General features: G+C 31.9%; 3 protein-coding genes and 1 pseudogene across 5 annotated transcripts; 2 read left to right on the top strand and 2 right to left on the bottom strand.

Moving 5' to 3' along the window:
- The first annotated feature begins 2688 nt into the window (after positions 1 to 2688).
- Positions 2689 to 3575, top strand: LOC105764416 (MYB-like transcription factor ETC1). 2 transcript variants are annotated; one of them, XM_052624776.1, is made up of 3 exons: positions 2689 to 2929; positions 3017 to 3115; positions 3182 to 3246. In XM_052624776.1, the coding sequence occupies exons 1-3, from the start codon at positions 2722 to 2724 to the stop codon at positions 3190 to 3192; spliced, it is 318 nt and encodes a 105-aa protein (XP_052480736.1). In that variant the 5' UTR covers positions 2689 to 2721; the 3' UTR covers positions 3193 to 3246. The 2 variants fall into 2 exon arrangements, with proteins under 2 accessions (XP_052480736.1, XP_012438425.2); XM_012582971.2 differs by having other exon boundaries at positions 2729 to 2929; positions 3031 to 3115; positions 3182 to 3575.
- A 31-nt stretch (positions 3576 to 3606) lies between these two features.
- LOC105762211 (2-methylpropanoate--CoA ligase CCL4-like) lies at positions 3607 to 4446 on the bottom strand (annotated as a pseudogene).
- A 2675-nt stretch (positions 4447 to 7121) lies between these two features.
- LOC105762209 (uncharacterized) lies at positions 7122 to 7877 on the bottom strand. The gene has a single exon (XM_012580103.2). The coding sequence runs from the start codon at positions 7875 to 7877 to the stop codon at positions 7122 to 7124; it is 756 nt and encodes a 251-aa protein (XP_012435557.1).
- A 6178-nt stretch (positions 7878 to 14055) lies between these two features.
- Positions 14056 to 15980, top strand: LOC105764415 (peroxidase 27). Of its 2 annotated transcripts, none has more exons than XM_052625017.1 (4): positions 14056 to 14314; positions 14409 to 14594; positions 14782 to 14842; positions 15306 to 15980. In XM_052625017.1, exons 1-4 carry the CDS (start codon positions 14090 to 14092, stop codon positions 15707 to 15709), a joined length of 876 nt encoding a protein of 291 aa, XP_052480977.1. In that variant the 5' UTR covers positions 14056 to 14089; the 3' UTR covers positions 15710 to 15980. The 2 variants fall into 2 exon arrangements, with proteins under 2 accessions (XP_052480977.1, XP_012438423.2); XM_012582969.2 differs by having other exon boundaries at positions 14782 to 14947.
- The last annotated feature ends 9469 nt before the right edge of the window (positions 15981 to 25449 follow it).

Raw genomic sequence — 25449 nt, 5'->3', positions numbered from 1 at the left:
TTTAAAAATATATAAAAATACATCTAGAATGAACAAGGACATAGTGTTGTCTAGGTTCATTTAAATTTGGAAAACCATTTGTCTAGATTCATTTTAGATGAGTTCAAAACTAAAAAAGTTTAAAACCTATAAAAAATGTCAATAATTATTTAAAATTCTAAAACATTGAAAAAATCAATAATTTTATAAAAATAATTTTATATATTCAAGTAATTTTATATTATATATAAAAATTCCAATATTTTTAATAATAATTTTATATATATAAAATTTGAATATAAAATTATTAAATCAAATTTTCAATTTAATTTTTAAAATTAAAATTTACAAAACCATATTTGAATTTTAATTTTCAATTTGAATTTTGTATATAAAATTATTGTTAATAAAATTATTAGAAATTTTATATGTAACATAAAATTATGCAAATATAAAAATTATTGATTTTTACATATTTTTAGAATTTAAATAAATATTAACACTTTTATATTTTTTAAACTTTATTTTATTTTGAATTCATCTAGAATAAATCTAAACAAACAGTCATCAAATTCAAATGAACCTGGACAACCATTTGTCCAGGTTCATTTTAGATGTAATTATTATTACTTAGTTTTTTTTATAATTTTTTAAAAAATATTTTTTTGCTAACACGGCATCCTGCCATGTGTCATCTCTTGATGCTACCAAGTCTGCACCTTTAAATAGTCAAATTAATCAACTAATGATTTTCATTAACGGAAAAACTTAACTAATTATTTTTTTAATTATTAAAAATTTAATAGAGTGAACTTTTCTTTTAATGGATCAATTGATTTTTTTTTTCATTTTTCACTAATTACTATTTTCTAACTGATTCTAATTGATAGAAGTGATTAGGTATGTATCACTTACAAACTAGTTTCTTAAAATTGTAGAGGATGGTAATCATAATGGGAAAATGGGTCCAAAAATATTTATACTTCCATTCCTACAAAATAGACCTGTTTGGAAAAAATTTTCGGCCCGGTCCGAAATATGGGCCTGAAATTTTGCCCAGGCCCAGCCCGGGAAAAATATCATAAATCCGAGCCCAGCCCGGCTCGGCCTATTTTTTTAATAAACATTAAAAAATTATTTTAAAAATAAAAAAATAAAAAAATTTAAAAGTATTTTAAAATTAAAAAATAAAAATAAAAAATTATATTTATTATATTCGGGCCGGGCCGGACCGGGCCCGGGCCAAAAAAGTGGTGCCCGAGACCCGGCCCATTTTTTAAACGGGCCTCGTTTTTTTGTCCAAGCCCATATTTCGGGCCTATATTTTTACCCGAAACCTCCCATATTTCGGGCGGGCCGTCGGGCCGGGCGGACTGGTCTACTACAAAAGGGCGTTCGATGGCTTTTGCAATGCGTCTGTTTGGATTTGGTTTTATCACTTTTAGTTTAAAAAAAAAACTTAATATAGTTTGCTGAAAGTATTTAGCTAGTATTGAATTTTTCTGAATTTAATTGGTATTCGATCTTGTATTATTTCACCTAGTTTGATATTTCTATATTAATATTATTAGTTTGTGCTAACGTGTAGCGTTCATAGCAATTCGATGGTGCCACATGACAACATCTTAACATGTCATGTGACAGACATAAATTAAAAAATAAAATATCTTTAAAAATATTTAATTTAATAAAAATAGTATATAAATATATAAAAGAACTAAAATTTCATAAATTTATAAAAAAAATATAAATATCTAAAAGAACTAAAAAATATGTCTACAATGAATCTAGATAAATGGTTCTCCAGATGCATTTGAAACTAGATAACCATTTGTTTAGGTTCATTCTTGATGTAAAAACTTTTATATATTTTAAAATTTATTAAAATTTTATTTATTTTTTAATTTTTTTAAAATTTATGTCCACCACATGGCATACTAAGAGCTTACCACATGTCACCACCAGATTAACTATCAATATCACATTAGCATAAACTAACGGTTAGTGGGGAGGTACCAACCTCGTTGATAGAATACAAATTTAAGTATCAACAGAGTTTAGATACCAACTAGGTACTTTTAGACAAATTTAGGAAACAAACTGCATATTAACATTTACATAAGTTTTGAGATATTGATATGTAAAATTATTCAAACGTAAGTTCAAATATATTCCGATTTGTGTATTGTAATAGTTTAGTTAGAGAAGTGTATTAATTATATTTGTATTATATAAATATATTAATTATAATTGAAAAGTACCAAAACTAAATAAATAATACAATAATTGGTGGGTGTCATGAAACAGTGGTGCGAGTTATTTGGCATTTGCTTAATTACTGCTCATGTAAGTCACTCAATGATGAATCTACATCTACCTAACATTTTTGTTTTTGCAAAAACCAATGAATATGTCTGAATTAGGTGAATAAACTATTTTTGATCAAAATGGTTTGATAGACAGAGGAATTTAAAATATTATTTGCTGGTTTGTAAACTAAATAAATAAAATACATAGCAACTTCTTAAACTTGGATATACCCTGGTTTAGGTACTGCATAAACAAATGACTGGTTGCCTTACTAAAATAATAATTTGGTTAAAGTAAACAGTAATTATATTTTAAATATTCTTTTAGATAATTTAATGAAATAAAATCCCAAACTTGAGTACTAAAGGATAAGAGTGTGGAAGTAAATCATAAGTAGAAATTCCAGATAAACACTTGAGAGACTTTGTCAGTATGCAGACACCAACCGTCCCAACGGATAAGTACAGAAATTCAACCACCTATCAACGCCCCCCTTTGTCAACAACTACCATTCTTCCCCCTCTCAACCAACCATGTCGCCTATTACTACTCCTTCAATTTCCACGCTTAAAACAACAACTACTCTGTCTCAAACTCCTCTTTATGGCTGACATGGATGGTTCTTCTGTTGATTCTAAAGGTAACCCATTTTCCTACTACTCTCAACCACTTTTAATAACTTTCCCATCTTTGTGTTGGAGTACAGAAATTAATGGGTTTCTTTTAGCTGTTTTGTTGCAGAGGAATCCACTGGAGATTCCAAGCTTGACTTCTCAGAAGATGAGGAAACCCTTATTATTAGAATGTTCAATTTGGTTGGAGAAAGGTGGGTTTTGGTTTGTGTTGTGGATTTTTTGACGAAAAAAGAACCAATGTTGAAATCATTTTGCAGGTGGTCTTTGATAGCAGGGAGAATCCCTGGAAGAACAGCTGAGGAGATTCAGAAGTATTGGGCTTCAAGATTCTCTTACAATAATCCAATGCCCAATCCAAGTTAGGATTACATCCAAGTGTTTGGGTTTTGCATTGGGTGATTGTTTCAGTTTTGGTTTGCAGTATATGTATATAAAAGCAAATGCCTGGGTTTTGTACAATGCCTCATGGTTGCTATTTGCTTTAGTATGATAATTCCGAGGTTTATTTCTCTTTTTCTTTTTGAAATTTTCACTTTTGGTGTTAATATTATGAATTTCTTGATTGCTTTGGCTAGTTCACTGGATCACCACAGTTACCATTGGACTTATTTCGAGAATTCTTCGATGGATTAATATATACTTTTCCCTAAATTTGATGTTTGTATTTATTTAATATTTAAATTTAATTAGTGCTTAAACTTGAAATCATGTTTTGATATTGAAGAGACCACAAGCCCTCCCCGTAGTCGTGACTCACGACGAAACCGAGTAACTTGGTCCTAGACAGCACAGCGGCCGGCGGTGGAGCTCCGGCGCTAAGGATTTTAACAGGATTTTCGAGTGGCTTAATTTCAGGGGAACTCGATAACATGTTAAGCACAATAGGCGCTCCATACATGTGAGTGATACCATGTTTCTTAATTAAACTATATATGATGGAGGCATCGAATTTGCGAACACAAACATTGGAGTCGCTGACGGTAACCATGCCCCAAGTGAAACTCCACCCATTAGCGTGAAACATTGGGAGTGTCCATAAATGAACTGGTTGTTTTGGAACTTATCAATCTATTAAAGAATCAATGGTCATCGTTGAAACTCCTCTGTGACTATGCACCACTCCTTTGGGGGATGATAGGGTGCCTGATGTATAGTTCTAAACAATCAGACTCCACTCAGTTTTAGGCCTAATTCATTTGAAATTAGGGTTGCCTTTCTCCACCAGGCTCTCGTACGTGCAACAGAAGCAAGAATCAATGGTGGATGATGACGAATTGGAACCCCCGGCATCATCGCAATCGTCTTGGATTAACGAGAATCAGGGGGATTCGTTAGGGGGAAAGAGGGAGACGGCTTCCAGGGCAAGAGACTGAGGGAGGGTATCGACGAAGAGGAGCTTCGGTTCACAGTGGCGGAGGAGAACGGAGACAGTGCGAGCGTCGAGATGGGTGTTGATGCTGTTAAGAATAGAACCTGACATAGGAACGCCGAAGTGAAGCTCGTACATGGCGGGGATGTTGTGGACGAAAAAAGTTAGCAACGAGGATTCCCATTTAAAAACAAAAAAAAACAAAATATAACTCCATTCTTTTAACTAAAAATTTCATAATTTTTCAAGAAATCATCCGACTAAAATTGAAAATTGGTTACCATAATTATTATTACGATGGTTGCTGCATGTTAGTAACAAATGTTATAATTCTCATTATTAGGTAAAATATTATAAAAAAATTAAAAATTTAAAAGAAACTATTCAATGTGTAATATTTATGTATCTAAATATGTTATAATTTGTTAATTGGGTTATTATCCGTGTGATTTCATGTCTTTGCTCTGAGGCAAATTTAGGAGTTAGCAGAGCTTCGATCCATCTTAAAATACAAAATTATTATTTAGGCTCTTAATTTTTTTAAAAAATTTAAATTAATAAAATAAAATTACACTTTAATTCCCTAAAATTATAAAAATTTAATTTATAAACTATAAAAAATAATATTTCATCCAGCTCCCTAAAAAATTATTCTAGCTTCTTCCTGTATTTGTCCATGTGGGATCACGATTATATACGTTGTTAACACCTACGTTAAATATTTTAGAAAAAACTATAATCACAAAATTAAAATTAATGATTTAATGTATAAGACAATGTTGTATCTAAAGTCAAATGAAGCGATAGTTTAATATAGATTTAAATCATATGATTGTTATTTCCCACATCATAATTGTATATAAGAAAAACACAATATTTTAGAGCCATATTAATTTTGTGAGTTATTGTTCGGCTTCCACCTGAACTTCTTTTTTTTGTATTTGAAATGTATTTTTTATTAATTCCATTTGAGAATTACTATGTATTTTCGTCTTGAAGCCAAACTCATTTTATTACTTTTAAAATTAAAGATCACACATCATTAAATCATTATAATTGGGAGTAGTAAAGGTGTTAATTCTTTCCTCACCGGTAGTCAAACTCCTAAGCCCACTTTTGTTTTCATAAACCTAAAAAGATTCTTGTTTTAATAAACTTTAATTAAAATAAATAAATTTTATAAGTGACCAATCACTCTTAAACAAAAAAATTGTTTGGAGGTTGTCAAAGTTATTCAAGAAAGTTACTCTGTGTCTTCGAATTTGGCTTTGCTTCGATGAATTCAGTAGGTGTTACAGAGCAGAGATTATTGGGTGATGAGGCTCCTGGCTAGGAAGAGTAATCAAGCTGTTGATCTTATAGCCAAAATCTCCTTTGTTAATAAGGAGGGTATGCAAGTAGTCGAAGATGTGTCGAGGGAGTTAATTGACACTCTTGGACAAGACAATGTTCAGATGCTTTTCTTCATTTTAGTTTAATATAGTTATCTCATGTTATTATTCACCAAAAAGAAAAAAGAAAAAAGATGACGACTTACTTATTTTTCAAATTTTGTATAACGGTCTTAGTAGCCACTATGACTCTATACTTACCGATAAATGCCTTTTATATAGGGAATTGGACTAAATTACACCTTGCACGAACTCTTTAATTTCCTTTATTGGTGAAACACTCCTACTCAATGAATCTACATGGCTCTTAGAAAATGTAAGAGACAAAGCCCTTTGAGGGACAATTCTAGACATGTTAAGGGTCCATTAGCTTTTGGTAGATGATACTTGACAAACTTCTCTCCATAGAGTTGAAATTTTTTAGCAAAAATAGCACTTTTTTTTTGGTTGAAGGTTTGGGTCCTTAATATGTACTGTATTTTATTGCAAGTGGAAGGTAGTTTACATGGCTGAATAACAACGTTAGGAGTCACAAACAATTTTAACTTTGCCTAAAAAAATTTATGAAGAGTTATCTGAACCTAAACCAGTCATAAATTAAGAGGGCCTCAACCACCACAAAAATTGAAAAGTTTGAATACAGTGGAATTTGACCCATGCATTTATGTTGTCACTCAAGGGTGGTTCATATAGTTGAACAACAATTCTAAGAGACATTGGTGGTCTTGACTTTGTAATGAAAAAGATTGTGAAATGTTGTTTCCACCGAAACAAGTTGTAGAGTAGGAGTGCTTTCCATCATTAAGATTGTGAATAAATAAAACGTTTATTAACGGTTCGTTTATTAAATAAATCGAACATAAATAAACCTTACTCATTAGTTCAAACTTCACGCAAACTCTTTAATTTTCATAATTCACTCCTTCACAAAATTCTCTATGACAAATAAAATCGCTTACGGTTTTCGACACTACTATTTAACCATATCCACTAGCGGACCTCTCAACAATGCTATGCTAAATCATTTGAAAATAAAGGGAAATAATCTAGAAACAAATTGAAACTTTCCAAAGCAGAAATACTAGAGGATAGTCCCATGAAAACAAGTAAACACTAACCCTGCTTCAAATGAAACCAGAGACCCCAAAATAAACACCCAATTTAACATTAAATTCTAAAAACCAATGAAAGATTTTGGGTTGTTGAGTGTATGTTAATCATACAAAATTTAATTATTAGAAGGAATTTTACACGAATCATTCCTCTTCACATATTATTGATTAGCAGCTAGTTTTGTTAGATAGAGAGCCCTTCAAGATTAGCGTTCAATGCAAACATGGAAGAAATAATCAAATTTTCAGGAGAATTGCATAAAATAAAAGTCCAAATTAAATTATCTATATTCAAATAACTGATAATACGTTGAATTTGTACATCTCAACATCCACTACGACTAACAGTGCCTCTAAATACATAGAGGCAATCCCCATTTTCAACACCATGCCACTTTAAGCTACAATTCTCACGCATGATCCTTTGCTTGTGTATGAACAGATAATCATCTTGGGGAAGAATTTTTCTGCTCAGCAATAACTCCCTCAAATCATTAACAGTGCTACAATCCTTCATTTCGAATGTAATGGCAGCCGCATTTAGCAGGCTCGAAGACATTTGGACCACTATATTTAGCTTCCTTGTTGGAGGGTCTTCCCTTAAACGGCTCATAGTTTTCAAGAAAACAATGATTTCTGAGTATTCAGAAATCCCATATTCACTCAGGTTTCGGAAATCATCTGCCAATTCTATTCCGGAGAAAAACAGTGACATTCTTTTAATCGGTGTGCCATCCACAATGTGGATTTTTTCTTTTAAGCTGCTAACTGTTTCGCTTCTATCAACTTCAATGGCAATCTGTTTAGCCGAAAATTTTACAATGATTTGCATTTTACTGCAATGGTTAAAGGGATGCGAAAGCGGTTTCGTGATAAGGTCGATTTTGGTACCCTGAGTGATGATCGGGTAATCCTCCATGTCTAATCCGTCAACAAGCTCCCAACCGGATACAGAAAGTGTTTGCGATCCTACTGGAATTCCCAGAAACTGTTCTAACTTCCCTTTGATCGCTAACACAGATTCCTGGAAACCGATTTCCATGGCGAATTCTCGTCCCCAGGCAACAATGGTTACTCTCATTGTGCCAAATCCGACTAAAAGCAGCTTATATGCGAGGCTAGATTTCAGCTTTTATTCAATGCATGAAATTTTTTTTTTTTATTTTTCTTCCTTTGTTTGTGATTGAAACTTGAAATGAAAAATCATGCAAATTAGATTCAGGATATGAAGATGAGTGATAGGTCACGTTTGATGAATGAGAAATCACGCCCATTGGCAATTACATTAACCGTTTTTGCAACTTTGCCAGTTAATATATATTCATTCCACTTGCATTGTTTGCCATTTGAAGCATTTATACACCATTACTATTACTCATAAAGTAGCACCAATTTATTTAACACCCTGTTTGAGAAATCTTTAAAAATTTTTATGAAAACTAAAAATTCTAAGGTTTATTTTTTAAAAAATAAAGTTTGATAACTATATTATCTTTTTACTTTATATAAAATTTTGGCTAAAACGTCAAGTAAGTCCTCCAAAAATTATTAAAAAATTCAATTAAATCCCTCGTAAAAAAGTGCACTTAATTTGAACCTTTTAAATCATGACTTGTACACTATAGAGCTACTTAAATTCATTTATGCTTCTGATGGGTCATTAAGTGCTGACGTGGTAGTCGACATAAAAAAATGTTGACAATAAGGGCTTAATTGATTTTTTTTAAAAATATTTAAACATCATTAAATATTATAAATTATAATAAAAATCTTAGAAATATTAAAAAAAATTAAAAAAACTATAAATAAGTTATATAAAATTACTAAAATTATTAAAAATTAATAAAAAGTTTATAAAATAAAAAATTTATTTAAATTTTCTTTAAAATATTAAAGATATAGAAAAATGTTTTTTTTTCTAGTTTGGAGATTTTGCTTTCATCAATAAAGAAATGAGGAGATTGAAGTTTATAAATACCAATTACAAGAAGATCTAAGGGGGCACCCAGAGAAGATTGAAGAAAAGACTCGAAGAACGCCATCGGAATCAACTCGGAAGCTGATCTCCCTCAAGATCGAAGATCTCCATTTAATCTCTTTTGAAGTTTTATTGAGTTTCTTTATGTTTTGTGGTTATCCTAATTTTGAGATGTTTCTATTCAAGATTATGAATTAAATTCCCTAGATACCTAGGGAGGATGAAACCTATGATAAATCTTATCATTTAATTTATGTTTTTACGTGATAAATACTTGATTATTGTTCTCATTTATGTATGTTTATTTTGTGTTTTAATATTTTTAGGATATTAATTCATGTTTAATGTACTTATTTCAGTGGAGCAAAAAATCTCTATTTAAGAGTAGATCTAGCATAATTGAGTGGAGTTGCATGCAATCCTAGAAATAGGACGACATAAATCTACCGAATTAGAGTCAAATCTAATAAGGGAATCCATAGATCGAGTTAATGCGACGATAGGGGTTTTAATTAGAAAGAGATTTCAATTAATCAACCTAGAGTCAGTTGTTCTTACTCTCGAAAGAGATATTAACATAATTTAGGAATTTCTACGGATCAAGACACAAGTGAATAAATCGTTTAATTTAGATTCATAATAATAGGTGAAGTCTAGGTGGATTCTGTTTTGGGTATTGTCTATCTCATTGGTTATCTTTGATTATTTTCCCATTTCATTCTCTGTTGTGTTTGTAATTAAATTAAATTAGTAAATTTAGATTAAAAATAACCACTTCAATTTATCGGCTAAATAATAGGAAAACGTTAATTACTAGTACTTTTAGTCCTCGTGGATACAATATTCCCTATTCACCATAGCTATACTATTGTTCGATAGGTGTGCTTGCCTTTGTCGTAATTATAATTAGTTTAATGGTCATAATGATTTTTATGCCATTTGAGCAAGGAACTTCCTTCATTTACAATTTTTGTGGTTGGGCTACTGAATATAGTATAAGAGGATGGTTGGTAAGGAAAAAAAATAAAAGAGGAAAGAAGGGTAAAGGAAACAACATAGCAAAAGTGCCAGAGGAGAACCCAAACAAATATAGAGAGTTTGATACTCTCGTGTCTAGCCAACTCCTTTGAGTGCATTACCCTAGAGAAAGAGGTGAGAACATTGTTGGAGAATCGAGGGCACGAAATGGACAATATGAGTTTGGCTTTTCAATTCCCTTTCGAAGTAGCCTATTGAGTGTCGTAATGAGTGGGAAGAATAAAACATGAATAGGTAAAATAAATGATGCTATACATAACACAAATCTTCACTGGAAAATTCATATTAATTGTAACCACCTGATTTTTTATCATATGACACAAATGTGGGTTTAGCTGGTGTTTGGGATGTTGGCAAAGGGCATGTGCTACGAAGATGTCATAGTGCTCAACAAGAATGGGCAAAATCATGGATGTTCAAACTGTTAAAATATTAGTAGCACAAAAAAATATTTGAAAGTTTGTAAAGTTATTACATTATAATAAATTGTTTTTATTTTTTAAATTTAATAAACCAAATTAATAAATAGAAAAATATTATCTTATTAACAACTAGAAAAATAATTATTTTATTTTTTAGAGTTAAATATATCATTAGTATTTGAACTTGTCCACTTCATACATAAAATTTTTTAATCCCAAATTGACACACGAACCTTATTTCCGTTAATTAATTTAATAATTTTTTAACACCATTAAATTTAAGACAGGTAGCAATATTAGATAATGGCATGTGTCATTAGTGATATCATGATAATGTAATTATTTTTCTTTTCTTCCATTTTTCTACTTTTTACCCTTCCATTTTTCCTTTCACGGTCTTTATCGGCCCTTCCCCCCTTTTTCTTTCTTTCTTCTCTTTCTTCCATTTTTCTCTTTTTCTTGCCTCATCGCCATGGCCGTCATCGCTGTTGATATGAATCGCCTCTCTTCGATATCAGCAGCTGCTCTCAAACTTTCATCGATGTCAAGAGGATAAGATCGTACAAGGACTCTTTCTGGCACTAATTTGGGGAGCTTTTCCCTTCTTCCTTTTTTGGACTATCGATAGAGGAACCCATGGGGCTGAGCATCAGTTGGAATGGATGCGTTTTTAACAAAGATATTTTTTTTTATTTTATAGGTTTGGTTTAGTTCCTTCTTCATTTCTTCCTGAACACGATGTTTCCTTTGTCCGTTCCCTTCATATCGCATGGTGATTCGTTGGGTAATTTGGAGGCCATTCTTGCTAAGAAGGGAGAGGGGAGATTGGGAATTAGGGTTAAAAAATTGAAGTGCATTGTGATTTTCTAGTATTTCAAACCCACCCCATTTGTCAGCTGAAAGAAATCCAAGCAATGAAGCACTAATTATTCAGCTAAAATAGCAGAGTACAACCAACCATTTTTGTTCAACAAATTTTGGGGGAAAAGAAAACATAAAACAACTCGGAATAACCAATTAATCTGCTACAAATTTGGACTTTCTTAATGTGTTTTATGCTCATTTTGATCCGAACTCTAAAAATAAAGGTGCAGAGATGAAGATAAAACACAAAAAAGTAATATTATAAAGAAAGGCATGGCCTTCCCTTTGCCTCAAATGACTGGCCTTTTTAAGCCCCCTTTCAAATTAATACAAAAATTTGCAGCTAAAAAACGGTAGTAGCGAAGTAATAGATTTTCTGGGAAAAACTTGAGATACCAATTTTCTCGCAATGAATCGATTAAACTTAATCAGTTCATTATTTCTTTTTTTCATCGGTGATGCAGAATCTATCTCCAATAGCCACAACGATGCATGTCCCGGTGACGTCGTCTCTAATTTCCGGCCAAGCCTCACCATTTTACAGATTCATTTTCTGCGCCATGTTCGCTTTAACTCTCTCCCTAGTTGCTTTTACAAAATTCTGCCACCATGAAACCACCATTGCCAGTGGCAATAACCTCCCTACGGGTTACAACTCTCCATCGAACAAAATTTGGGTTCTCCAGAATCAACAAAATCTGGGTAGGAAAAAGAATAAGAAGAAAAGAAAAATAGGGAAAATGGAAATGGAAACAAAAAGAAAGAGAGGTAATAGCGGTCCACGTGGCACTACACGATTGGTCAGCACTATCATATCAGCAAAAAGTAACAGTGTTAAGCTCAGATACCAATATAGTTGGCGAAAAAAGGAATTTGAATATGGATCTGGAACCAAAAAAAACTGTGAGTATCACTCTAAGAAAAATGGGTAAATTTGAATACCAATCTTATATTTAACCAACTTTTTTATTATAAAAATACATGTTATGGTAATAAACTTATTAGCAGAATTTTAGCTCCACACACCGTACCATATATAATATTTTAAAATATATATTGCTTAGAGAGAGGAGGCTAAGGGAAAAAATAACTTTGGAAGATTGGACCTTTGCTAATAATATATATATAGGTGAGAATATTGAAATTAATTAAATCTTAGGATTGATTCCTTTTAACAACCATATATCACCAACATAGCTTTGTCTTTCATGATATGTATATATGTATACTTATACCAACAAGCCTAACACTTGGGTAAAACTTCAACAAATTTGAAGTAATAAAATAAAAGAAGTTTGTATGTCAGAAATTCATATAATTGAGATTGATAAAAGTCAACCATTACCATTCCACCACTTATGAGAAAAGAAAATCCGGAATTAGTGTTGAATCTGTGGAGCAAGCCTCAGCTATAAATACAAGAGGAATCGTTTCATTTTCTATCAATAATCCATTTCTTTGTCTTTTTGTCCCATTTTTTATAGTGGGGGAGGGAGGAAATGTTATAAAGTCATTTTTCTTCTCTTTTTTGCGCTGTCCGAGATTTTAGTTCAAATCTACCTTAGGTCTGTATTTATTTTGGTTTGTCAGTGATTCGTCTAGATATGTTGGTGGAATTAAATTATATTTTTTTCTCTACTATAAAATTAATAAAATAGTTTTTGTGCGTTAAATTAAAGAGTAAATTGATCTTTTCTATTAAAAATTTCATTCATTTGTAATGTTAAAAACTAGACAGTGACACATGTCGTGTCATGTGTACCTTATACCGATGTACATATATCAGTTTTTAACAACAAAAATTGATAAATTTTTTAACAAAAGAATCAATTTGCTTTTTAATCTAACATATAGAGATTAATTTATCCATTTTTCAAGTAGAAAAGATAAAATACAATTTAACACCTAATACAAATTGTGCATCATACATTTACCAATATATTCTCATTTACTAGCTTGAATTCAGCTGTTATCCTAACCGGCTGCTACTGTGTCCACGCGCAAAGTCAAGAGACGTAGCGGCAGACTCCATATTGAAAGAGTCAAGGGGGTGACATTTGGCGATGGCTGTCGGCAGAGAAATGAATGAAAGTTGCTCTAACCATCAAATAATAGTACAAAAGGAGCCTCACAAAATTCTTCCGAAAATCACACTGCCACGCCTCTTAACAGCTGTTTTGTAGACTTTATCTTAAACTATGACCCAACTAATGTTTTCATGGTGTGGTTGTTGGGAAGGAATCTATGCATCTATTGTGAAATGCATGATTGGAGCTTGGCTTCACCAAGGATTTACATCAATTCTTTCTCCTCTCACTTTTTCTTTTCTAATAAACCCATCTCTAAGTTTCCAATTCTCAAAGTTTGGGATAAGGAATTCTGTAATTCCAGCTGTCTTGAATTACACTATTTTATAATTAAATATATAAATAAATATTAATTCAAGCTATCGAATCCAACCGTATTGACAGTGGTAAGTGTTGCGATTGCCCGTTATTTAATGGACAAAAAACAACATATAGTAGACAGAAGCATGAATGGTAAACTATAGGGGTCGTACTAACGCTGATTGATATAAGAAGAATCTTATATTAATTAATGTTTTTTGGTTGATTAGTTACCAGTTCACCATCATGATGTTGGTCATATTTTTGGGCAGTAAATCTTGTCATTTCCATTGGGTATATATATAAATATACATATCCCTATCCATATTCATTGTCATATATGTATCTGTGTTGGTTGAGAAGGGTCAATCAATTCAAATACATTCGAAACCCAATTAATTTTGTTAAAAATTCAAGTTAAAACATTAACATCATTTATCAATAATTAATATACGATTCCCTAAGCTAACTGCTAAAAAATATGCTCAGTGATTTAGTTTATCAAAGCTCAACCAATCTCTTCTCTTGTCTTTCCTTCACGTAAATTTATATATATATATATATGTTTTATAAGCAGTTGCTGAAGAATCAGGTGCAAGGCAAAATGGAAATAGGGCAAAGGGTTTTGTTGTGTCTTCATATTCAGCTCATTATTGTTGTTATGGTTTTAAACCATAGCAATGCACAAGGTTTGAAGCTGGGGTTTTACAGCGAGACTTGTCCAAATGCAGAGTCTATTATAAGGAAAACAACGTATGGGTTCATTTCTAGAGCACCAACTCTTGCTGCTCCTTTGCTCAGGCTCCATTTCCATGACTGCTTCGTTAGAGTAAGTTTATTCAACCTTATGTGGACCCATTTTTAGTGGAATGGGCGTCAAAATCAAGTAATGTAGCATGTAACAACTGTTGTTGACTGGGCAGGGATGTGATGGATCGGTTCTTCTAAATTCCACTAAAAACCAAGCTGAGAAAGACGCCATCCCCAACCTAAGTTTACGAGGTTACCATGTAATTGATGCTGTCAAATCCGCAGTCGAACAAGCCTGTCCTGGTGTGGTTTCTTGTGCTGATATCCTTGCCTTAGCTGCTCGAGATTCAGTTTCCATGGTAACTCTTTCTTTCTTTCTTTTTTCTTTTAAAATTTGTGTACCGTATTCATATTTTATATAAATTTGAACTTTAAGTATTGAGATATAACTTGAAAAATTTTTAAATGTATTAATGTCTAAAGTGACACATACTCATATTTTAATATTTATATTTATATTCGGGTGTTCTAAATTAAAATTTTCAGATAAATGGACCTTCTTGGAAAGTTCCTTTGGGCCGAAGAGATGGAAGGATTTCAAAATTGAGTGAGGCACTCGCAAACTTGCCTTCTCCCTTTTTCAATGTAACACAACTCAAACAAAATTTTGCTTCTAAAGGTCTAAACATGAAAGATTTGGCAGTTCTATCAGGTGATTTTGATTTTATTTTAAGTTTAAAAAGTCACCTAACTTAGTTGGAATTGTTGTTATTGCAACAATAAAGAGAATGTAGGGTTAAATGCACTTAACTATGTTTTTTTCTCTGATTTAAGGTTTTAAAAAAATTATGAGTACAAGTAAATATTATATCAAAAGAAAATAATTGGTACAATTTTTATAAAAACAAGTCGTATTTATTTGTCAAATCGTTTTTATTTTTTTGTTTAAATCTTGGGTTAACTTTGGAGGAAGCATAATCCGAGCTGTAAACCCATGAACATATGTTCTACTACTTGCATTAAAATTGACAACTTGATGGTTAATTTAAAGCTGTTTTCAAATTATAAAGGAGGACACACCATTGGAACATCTCATTGCGTTGCCTTTGGCCTCCGTCTCTACAATTTCAGTGGCAAAGGCGACGCCGACCCATCGATGGATCCGACCTATGTCACTCAGTTGAAGCAAAAATGCAAACCAGGAGACATCACATCACTGGTGGAGATGGACCCTGGAAGCTTCAAGACCTTTGACGAAGCTTACTACACACTCGTCTCTAAAAGAAGAGGGCTCTTTGGATCTGATGCCGCACTTCTCAACAATGCGGAGACCAAAGCTTACGTCTTGCAAGCTTCTCGCCATGGATCGACTTTTGCTAAAGATTTTGCAGTGTCGATGGAGAAGATGGGTAAAGTTGAAGTACTCACGGGGAATCAAGGTGAGATTAGGAAACATTGTGCCATGGTGAACTAATTGGAGAGCTTTTGCTTGGTGGCTTTTGAATTTGATTTTTTGGACTTAGTTTAAAATGTGAATTGTTTGGGGATAAAAAGAAAAAGAGATCATTGGAATAAAATTCCAACAAAATTTGTATTGCTTTGTATAATTTGTGTATGACCGTTTGGTGCCATACATTACCCAGAAGTGGAGATTAATGCTTTTGTCTTTTATTTCACACCATTCCAACTCAAATATTCAATAAATGCAACTCATACCGGTCTGCTTGTGACCAACATTTTATCAATTTATTATTATTTTATTTAAATTTAATTATAAATATATATATATATATATATAAATACTTTTTTTTACTATTTTGTTATACATGAAAATTAATGGATTAAATCATATTTTCGGATTTAAACTTCACAACTTTTCTTACATTAGAATTTGAACTTTCTTTTTATCCAAGTTAGACCCTAAATTTGGCAATTGTTCTCATATTGAGGCATGAATTTTTTTTGTCCAAGTTAGGCCTTGAACTTGGGAAATGTTCCCAAATTGAGACTTCAACTTTTTTTTATCCAAGTTAGTCCTTGAAAACCTAAAGTTCAAACTTTAATGTGGGAATAATTATCAAGTTCAAGCCCCAATGTGGGGACAATTGCCAAGTTCAAGGCCTAACTTGGAAAAAAATAATTTAAGCCCAATATGGAAAAAAATTGTCAAGTCTAGGTCCCAATGTGAAAACAATTTAGGACCTAACTTAAACAAAAAAAATTCAAACCCTAATATAAAATATTATCAAGTTCAAGTTAAAACTTCAAATAAAGATTTAACCCAACAAAATTGTTGTAAATTGACCCAAGTTGGATCGAAATCAAGAGTAATGAAAAATAAATAAACCGAAACTCAAAGCTAACTTATCAAAATTGGTGGATGTTATTCTCTCCAAAACAATTTTTAAGTAGAAATTGAAAATTATCATTTTACTTCACTTTGATATTTATCATTGTTCTTATGAACTACAGATAAATTTACTTGAGACCTACAAAAATAAAATTTACTTGAAAAGAATAATTAGTAGAAGCAACAAGTAGAGTCGTATTCACAAAGATCGATAATAACTTTATTTCTTCAAGTAAAAACAATAAAAACAAATTGGAAGGAGGGTTCTATGAAATCAAAAGCTAAAATTAAACTAGAACCAAATTTAAATTAAAAACTTAGATTGAAAAAAGCAATGATTAAAATTTTTAGAAAAATTGATGAGAAAAAGTTCTAACGAAAGGTAAATCTCTGTTTGATTTATGAATTTGATCATCAATGCAAGGATAACTTCAATGCCTTTATTAAAAATAGAACGTCGGTAATGACAATATATCACAAAGAAAAAAGAAATAAAAATAAAGGACACAGATTTTCATCTGGAAACCCTTTCGGGAAAAATCACGGGTAGAGGAGAAGAAAATTCACTCTGTCAAATTCGAATTATTACAAGAGGAGTTTCGACTACATCTATTTATAGGTTGAAAAAACCTAATTCTAATCAAAGTCAAATATATTATGTTAATAAATGCTAAATATATTATACTCATAAATACTAAATCTTCTAGAAAGAAGATGTATTTTGTTTAACTTGACTTACAAGCAATCTCTTGGAATTTGTGTCACACAACTCTAATAATCTCCACCTTGACACGAATTATCAACGAACAAGTTTTTCACCTTTTCCATAAAATCCCTTAAGGGTTTAACTTCAATAATGAACACCAACCAAGCCTAAGCAATGCTCAAACTTGGTTATAGGAAGTGACTTAGTCATCATATCTGCAAGATTTTCATGAGTACTAATTTTGCTCACAACAATATCACCACGAGCAATAATATTACTAACAAAATGATACCGAACATCAATGTGTTTTGTTCTCTCATGAAACATTTGATTTTTTGTAAGGAAGATGGCACTCTAACTGTCACAAAATACTGTACTGATTTGAAGGTCTTCATTGAGTTCACTAAATAGTCCTTTCAACCAAATAGCTTCTTTACAAGCCTCAGTAATCGACATGTACTCAACTTCAGTGGTAGACAAAGCGACTATAGTTTGTAAAGTGGCTTTCCAACTAATTGCACAACCTCCTATTGTAAAAACATAGCCTATGAGAGATATTCTTCTATCAAGGTCTTCAGCAAAACTAGCATCAACATACCCAATAACTCCATCTCTAGTTCTTCCAAACTGTAAGCAAACATCAGTAGTACTTCGAAAGTATCTTAAAATCCACTGAACTGTTTTCCAATGTTTTTTACCGGGATTCGCCATGTATATGCTAACTGCACTAGCTGCATATGATAAATTTGGACGTGAACAAACCATAGCATACATGAGAGATCCCACTGCTCTAGAGTATGGAACATGTAACATGTACTCAATCTCATCATCTGATTGTGGAGACAAAGCCGATGAAAGTCTAAAATGAGCTGCTAAAGGAGTATACTAACAGGCTTAGCACTCTGCATATTGAACCTGCAAAGAACTTTCTCAATGTACCCCTTCTGACTTAGGTACAATTTACTTACTTTTCTATCTTTGAGAATCTCCATACCAAGTATCTTCCTTATAGGTCCCAAATATTTCATCTCAAATTCTTCACTTAATTAGGCTTTGACCTTTCTTATCACTTCTTTATCTTTTGCTGCTATCAACATGTAATCAACATAAATGAGTAGATACACAAAAGAACCATCACTGTTTTTCTTAAAGTAAACACAACTGTCAAAACTACTTCTTTTGAAATCATGAGAAGTCATAAAGGAATCAAACCTCTTGTACCACTGTCTTGGTGACTATTTCAAACCGTAAAGGAACTTTTTCAACAAGTAAACATAGTCCTCTTTTTCTGAGACTGTAAAACCCTCTGGTTGTTGCATGTAAATATCCTATTCAAGTTCTTCATGCAAAAATGCAGTTTTTACATCTAACTACTCAAGCTCCAAATCATACATAGCCATAATACCAAGCAAAGCTCGAATCGAACTATACTTCACAACTGGGGAGAACACATCTGTGAAGTCTACTCTTAGAATTTGACTGTAACCCTTTGCAACAAGCCTTGCTTTATATCTGGGTTCTTCAACTTTTAGAGTCCCTTCTTTCTTTTTAAACACTCATTTACAACGAAAAACCTTTTTACCTTTAGGAAGTTTCACAAGATCCCATGTTCTGTTTTTGTGGAGTGATTTCATCTCTTCTTGCATAGCAAGCATCCAATTTTCTGAGTCTTCACAGCTAACCACCTCAGAATAATTAGATGGCTCTTGGTTTGCATCTATATCTTCAGCCACATTTAAAACATAAGCAACTAGATCAGCCTCAGCATACTTCTTTGGAGGTTTAATTTCTCTTCTAGTTCTGTTTTTGGTGATAGAGTATTGTGGCAAAGAAGTAACTCTATTCTGATTTTTTGTACTAGCTTGAAGAGTCGACTCTGTTGTAGGTTCTGGATTAATCTGATGCTCCACCTGCTTTTAATTTTATTTATTGGAAGAGTCTTTAATAAATAAGTTAGGTAGCATAGCAGTTTCATCAAAAACAACATCTCTGCTAATCACAACTTTTCTATTTTTAGGACACCATAACTTATACCCTTTTACACTAGCTTTATAACCAAGAAAAACACATTTAATGGATCTGGGTTTCAATTTTCCATTATCAACATGAGCATACGCAGGACACCCAAAGATCTTTAAATCAGAATAGTTAGCAGGATTACCAAACTATACCTTTTATGGAGTCTTTTTCTCAATGGCAACGGATGGAGATCGGTTGATCAAAAAAATGCAGTAAAGGCTGCTTCGGCCCAAAACGACTTTGGTAAGTTTGCATTTTACAACATACATCGAACATTCTCCATGATCGTTCTATTCATTTATTTTGTAACGCTGTTTTGCTGTGGAGTATGGCGAACTATCAAGTGTCTCACGATCACTTCTGACTTGTACAATTTATTAAACTCATCAGAACAGAACTCTAAGCCATTGTTTGCGCGGAGGTATTTTATTTATTTTCCTGTCTGTTTTTCAATCATAGTTTTCCAAGATTTAAATGCGGAAAACACATCACTTTTCTGCTTCAAGAAGAACGCCTAAACTTTTCTGGAAAAATTATCAATAAAAGTTAGTATATAACTAGGTCCACCTCTCAAAGGCACTATGGATGGCCCCCACAGATCAGAATGAATATACTCTAATGCTCTCTTCGTGTTATGGATTCCTCCAGTGAATCAAACTCTCTTTTGCTTCCCAAAAACGCAGTGTTCACAAAAATTTAGTTTAAAAATTCTTACCCATTAAGAAGTCCTCTTTTGCTCAATTCTGTCATGTCATTCTCACTCATATGCCTTAGGTGTATATGCCAAATTTTAGTAATATCATCATTTGACAAGGAAGAGGAAGCGATAGCTACATCACCAGTAACAGTAGAACCCTGTAAAACATATAGCTTGGTAGTTTTTCTCTGCCCTTTCATCACAACGAGGGAACCGTTGGAAATCTTCAAAACCCCACTTTCAGTTATGTATCTATACCCTTTTGAATTAAAAGTACTCAACGAAATTAAATTTCTCTTTAATTCTAGAACATGTCACACGTCACTAAGTGTTTTGACAACTCCGTCAAACATCTTAACTTTAATCGTTCCAACACCTGTAATTTTACACGGAGCATTATTTCCCATCAAAACAACACCTTCAGACATTATTTCGTAAGTTGTAAACCAATCCTGATTGGGACTCATGTGGAAGGTGCAGCCCGAATTAAGGATCCACTCCTCCCTCACTTTAGAATTATTGACAAAAGCGACTAGAAGTTCACCATCACTGTAGTCTTCTACAACATCAGTTTCACCGGAATTTTCTGGTTGTTTTCCCTTTTAATTCATAGTCTCCCTTTTTAATCTTGTTTTGTAGCTTATAGCACTCAGATTTAATGTGCCCTTTTTTCTTGCAGAAGTTACAAGTTTTACTCTATTTGAAAACTTCGATCTACCCTTAGATTTACCGCGAGGATTTCGTTCCTGTGTCCTTCCACTATCATCATCAACACTCTGATCTTGTCTCTCAGGAACAATGAGACCCTCTCCTTTAGAGTCGAGTTTAACCGTAAGATGCTTTATCTTATCATACGAGGTCAAATAATCATAAACCTCATCAATTGTGAGAGACTCGTGGCTATATAAAATCTGTCTCTAAAGGTTGAATAAGACGGGGGCAATGAACAAAGTAGAATCAACTCTAGATCTTCTTTATCATACTGAACCTCCATGGCCTCTAAGTTTAAGAGAATTTGTTTAAACACTGTTAAGTGTTCGTGCACAGATGCACCTTCCACCAAACGATGAGCATGAAGACGCTGCTTCATATGCAACTTACTAGTTAGAGTTTTCAACATGCATATTTGTTTCAGCCTCTTCTACAGTTCAGCTGCGGTCTTCTCCTTCATCACAGCTTGTAAAATTTCGTTAGGCAGATACATATGTAATTGTGTTAACGCCTTTCGATCATTACACTTCTTCTCTTCATCCGTTAATGTCAAAGGCATCTTATCTATCCCCAGCAGGGCATCCTCCAGATCCATCTGCACAAGAACTGCTTGCATCTTAATCTGCCACAACGCAAATCTGGTGTTGTGATCCAACAACGGAATTTCATACTTCAAAGACGTCATTACCGTGATCGAAATGAACAACCCGAAAGCTCGGATACCAATTTGTTAAAAATAAAACGTCGGTAATGACAATATATCGCAAAGAAAAAAGAAATAAAAATAAATAACACACAAATTTTTATGTGAAAACCCTTTCGGAAAAAAACCACGGGCAGAGGAGAAGAAAATTCACTATGTCGAATTCGAATGTTTACAAGAGGAGTTTCGACTACATCTATTTATAGGTTGAAAAAACCTAATTTTAATCAAAGTCAAATATATTATGTTAATATATACTAAATATATTATACTCATAAATACTAAATCTTCTAGAAAGAAGATATATTTTGTTTAACTTGACCTGTAAGCAATCTCTTAGAATTTGAATCACACAACTCTAACAGCCTTTAATAAATTAGTTTTAGTTGTTGACTCAACATTGGGTAACCAATCTCTCCTTACCTATTCGGTAACCAAGAGGCAACTCATTTGAAATTACTTCCCTAACCGGTAAATAATCTTGTAACTCAATGCCCAAGATTTAACTTATCAGCAATATTAAGAACTAAAGAGACCTAATTCTAACTAACAAACTCACCTCAACAGAGTTTATTTAAGTTAGATCACACATCCACACCACATAATCGTAAACTACGACATAAACGAGCTATGCAGTTTGTCACTAATATGAGGATAAATTGAACAATTGCAGATTTAATTATTCTAATTAATAAGGCAACCATTCTAAGCTATCAAATGTTGGTCGAATATTTAATAAAATTAAGCAATTGTAATTAAAAGAAAAGATGCATGAATACTAAATAACGAAGAAAAATTAAAATGCAAATAAGTCTCGTGAATTTATTAAATCAAACTTCAATAAAACCTTAGTCTAGAAAAGAAGGTTTAGAAACACATAAAATAAAGAAAACAAAATAAAACTAAGAATAGCTAGGTCTAAGTCTCCTCAATCTTAACCTAATTATGTTGATTTATAGGAAAAATAATAATATAATGAAGAAAATACAAAAGTGCCTTTAATTAAATAAAGCAGAATTTTTTAAGATATTTTAGTAATTTTCGCGTCAAACTTCTACTCCATTTTTGGAAATGTTCTTGACGTTTTTGGGTTTCATCCATGAATAACTTTAACTATATCTTTTAGTTCTCTTCAAATCAGTATATTATGAGCCCAAAAAGGACACCTGTAGATCAAGTTATAGCTAAAATACTGAAATTGCACTTGTTGAAAGTTTAAATCGCAAAAACTTGTGAAAAATAAAATTTGAACTCATTTTTCTCCAATTATTCCCTAAATCAATAATAATAAAATACAAGTATAAATAATATAATTAGAAACATAAGTAATAATTGAATGAGAGAACTATCACAAATAAATAGAGAAATTACGCACTTATCACAATTTTAATTTAAAATAATGCATAGAAAAATTTAATAAAATATTTTGAATATTTTATTTTAATATTTAATAATAATTTATTTAATATAATATTAAAATTAAATAAAATAAAATGGTCGTTTTATAAAAATAAACTTTTTTCTTTTACAATATATGTATTTTTATTTTTCAAGGTTTTGTTTTATTAAATAGAAATTCTAATTTGGTTTACAAATTTTAATAATTATAAGTTATATTATTGTTAAATATTAAAATAAAATATTCAAATAATTTTCTTATAAAATTATGTTTTAAAATCATCAAATTTAATATTGAATTATAAATTTTAATTAGAAAAATCAAAGTTGGCGGAAATTTTAATAAAATTCAAAGTTTAGGAGTTAAATTCAATCACATAAGAGTTGAATGGCAAATTTATTCATAGTATAAAAATATAATGGCAAATATCAATAAAAATATAGTGGCATATTTTAATATTCACCTATAGTACGATGGTAAATTTTCACTTTAACCCTAATTTTTTAATAAAATTAGGAATAACTCACGTTGGAATAAGTCGGAAGAACTCTTATTTAGAAACAACCCTCATCTTGCACTTCAAGAGATGTTTCACGAAATATGTTTCCCATGATCTTACTTCACTGAACTAAAAGAAGTGGAAATAATATCAGAATATAACAGAGTTTTTAGATTATTTTCACTCTTGAGTTTTTCCAAATAGTTTGGCTTAATGAATTAAATATGGAAGTAGTTAAGAGGTTTTCCTCTTAATCTTTTCTTGTAACATAGTGTTTCTCCCTTCTTTTAGAAACATAGTGTATTCTTATTCGCTATTCACTATCAACTACAAAATTCTTTCATAATAAAAAAAATCTTTAATGCCTTTGTAACTGAATAATATTAGTTATTGTTCTCATTAATTGCTAGCTTTGGAACTCCTATTTTTGAAATACTATAAAAAGAAGCTTCTCACAACTAGTGAAAGGTTTTTTGTCATTTTGACATTCTGACTCTTAAACCTCTTACTAAAATTCTCAACTTGTTTTTTCTTTCTTGAACCTTATTGTTAGCCACATTTACCTTTCTTCGCCTTAACAACCAATCTATCGTCGAGTTTAGTGTTACTAAATCTATTTCAGTCTTCCTTTTTGCCTTCTTCTAATGCACCTTATTCACTTATTTGCAATGTCTCCTTTCTCTATCAAAGAATAGTGAATATGGATTAGTATTTGATAGCAAAAAATTATCGGTTTCAACTTTTTCATTATTTTTTGAAATAAAAAGAAATGAGGAAGATTTATTTTAGCAATCAAATAGTCTCATATAGAATTATCTTTTGACATTTTGTTAATATTTATATTTATTTACTCTTTGAAAAAAGTATTGAAAGGTATAAGATTAAAGACTTTATAAATGTAAAAGACTTCATAGCTAGTTGGTTACCTTTTCGAAGAGTATTCATGGCAAGAGATTAGTCACTGTTGCTTGGGTGAATGCCCTGATTACAAAAAAAAAAAATTATTGAATAATTTTTTAAAAGAAGTTAAATTCATTAATTCATTCTATGAATGGGATCATACGACTCGAGAAAAAAAAACATCTGTGATAGGGTGAGAAAAATAAGCTCCACCAACACAACAAAGACTTCATCTGCAACATCAATAGAACATTATGACATATTGACAATTGGTTGTCACAACTTAAGCATGTCATATCTGAAGTAATTGCAATCACCTAATACGATAAGGAAATTAGCTCTGAATGGTCCAAAGTGGCAAGCTAAAATCACTAAAAGAATTGAGCATTCATCAAACTGGAGAGGACGACAACAAAACCATCCTTAAAACTTGCAAAAACAAGGGTACATGCATAAACAAGATTAAAAAAAATGCTACAAGAACAAATAAAAACTTCAAGTAAATACTTATCAAACAATAGAAAACAAATAATATATATAACTTAATTTTTCGTGTTGTCAAAGAGTTGAACAATGAAAATAGATGGCGCGTGCCTGACCGAATTGATCGGATCATGTAGGAACAAGGTTCAAGTCTACTGGTCTGTTAGGATGTCTCAGCTGTATACATCACTGCACTTTCACTTGACACCTATCGTAATGATAAATGGCTTGTCTCGCACTGACCTTCTCTTGAATTCTCAAAACTTCTGTCACTCGATCCCCGCAATGACAAAGAACCCCTTGTCATCTCGGTTGTGCTATCGGAGGCTCTGGGGAAGTCAGAATAAGAGAGCACTCAAATAAGAATGAGACTCCTACTTTCTCCGATGGCAACAAAAAATCTGTCTTATGTGGGCTTTTCCCAATATTTTATTGTTAAGTATAGCTATGATTAGTTATGATTTTTTCGGTCGATTTGTCTATTCAGCAAATAAATGGAAGTTCTATCTATCAATATGTATGGTCTTAGACCATCAATAATGATTTTTCTTTCGAGTTTGGCTACTTTATTGATTCACTTACCTCTATTATGTCAATATTAATCACTATTGTTGAAATTTTATTCTTATTTATAGTGACAATTATATGTCCCATGATGAAGGATATTTGAGAGTTTTTGCTTATATGAGCTTGTTCAATACTTCAATGTTGGGATTAGTTATTAGTTCAAATTTGATACAAATTTAT

This window comes from Gossypium raimondii, chromosome 12 (assembly GCF_025698545.1).
Source record: "Gossypium raimondii isolate GPD5lz chromosome 12, ASM2569854v1, whole genome shotgun sequence".
In the NCBI taxonomy this organism is placed as follows: Eukaryota; Viridiplantae; Streptophyta; class Magnoliopsida; order Malvales; family Malvaceae; genus Gossypium; species Gossypium raimondii.
The sequence above is the reverse complement of the archived record's forward strand: the minus strand, read 5'-3'. Positions and strand labels throughout refer to the sequence as shown.

What these genes read in the sequence shown, in the direction of transcription:
- LOC105764415 (XM_012582969.2), top strand. Translation starts at nt 14,090, where the DNA reads ATGGAAATAGGGCAAAGGGTTTTGTTGTGTCTTCATATTCAGCTCATT. An exon ending in TCCATGACTGCTTCGTTAGA is followed by an intron (nt 14,315 to 14,408) that starts GTAAGTTTATTC and finishes TTGACTGGGCAG; the next exon opens with GGATGTGATGGATCGGTTCT. An exon ending in CTCGAGATTCAGTTTCCATG is followed by an intron (nt 14,595 to 14,781) that starts GTAACTCTTTCT and finishes TAAAATTTTCAG; the next exon opens with ATAAATGGACCTTCTTGGAA.
- LOC105764416 (XM_052624776.1), top strand. Translation starts at nt 2,722, where the DNA reads ATGCAGACACCAACCGTCCCAACGGATAAGTACAGAAATTCAACCACC. An exon ending in TTCTTCTGTTGATTCTAAAG is followed by an intron (nt 2,930 to 3,016) that starts GTAACCCATTTT and finishes GGTTTCTTTTAG; the next exon opens with CTGTTTTGTTGCAGAGGAAT.
- LOC105762209 (XM_012580103.2), bottom strand. Translation starts at nt 7,877, where the DNA reads ATGAGAGTAACCATTGTTGCCTGGGGACGAGAATTCGCCATGGAAATC.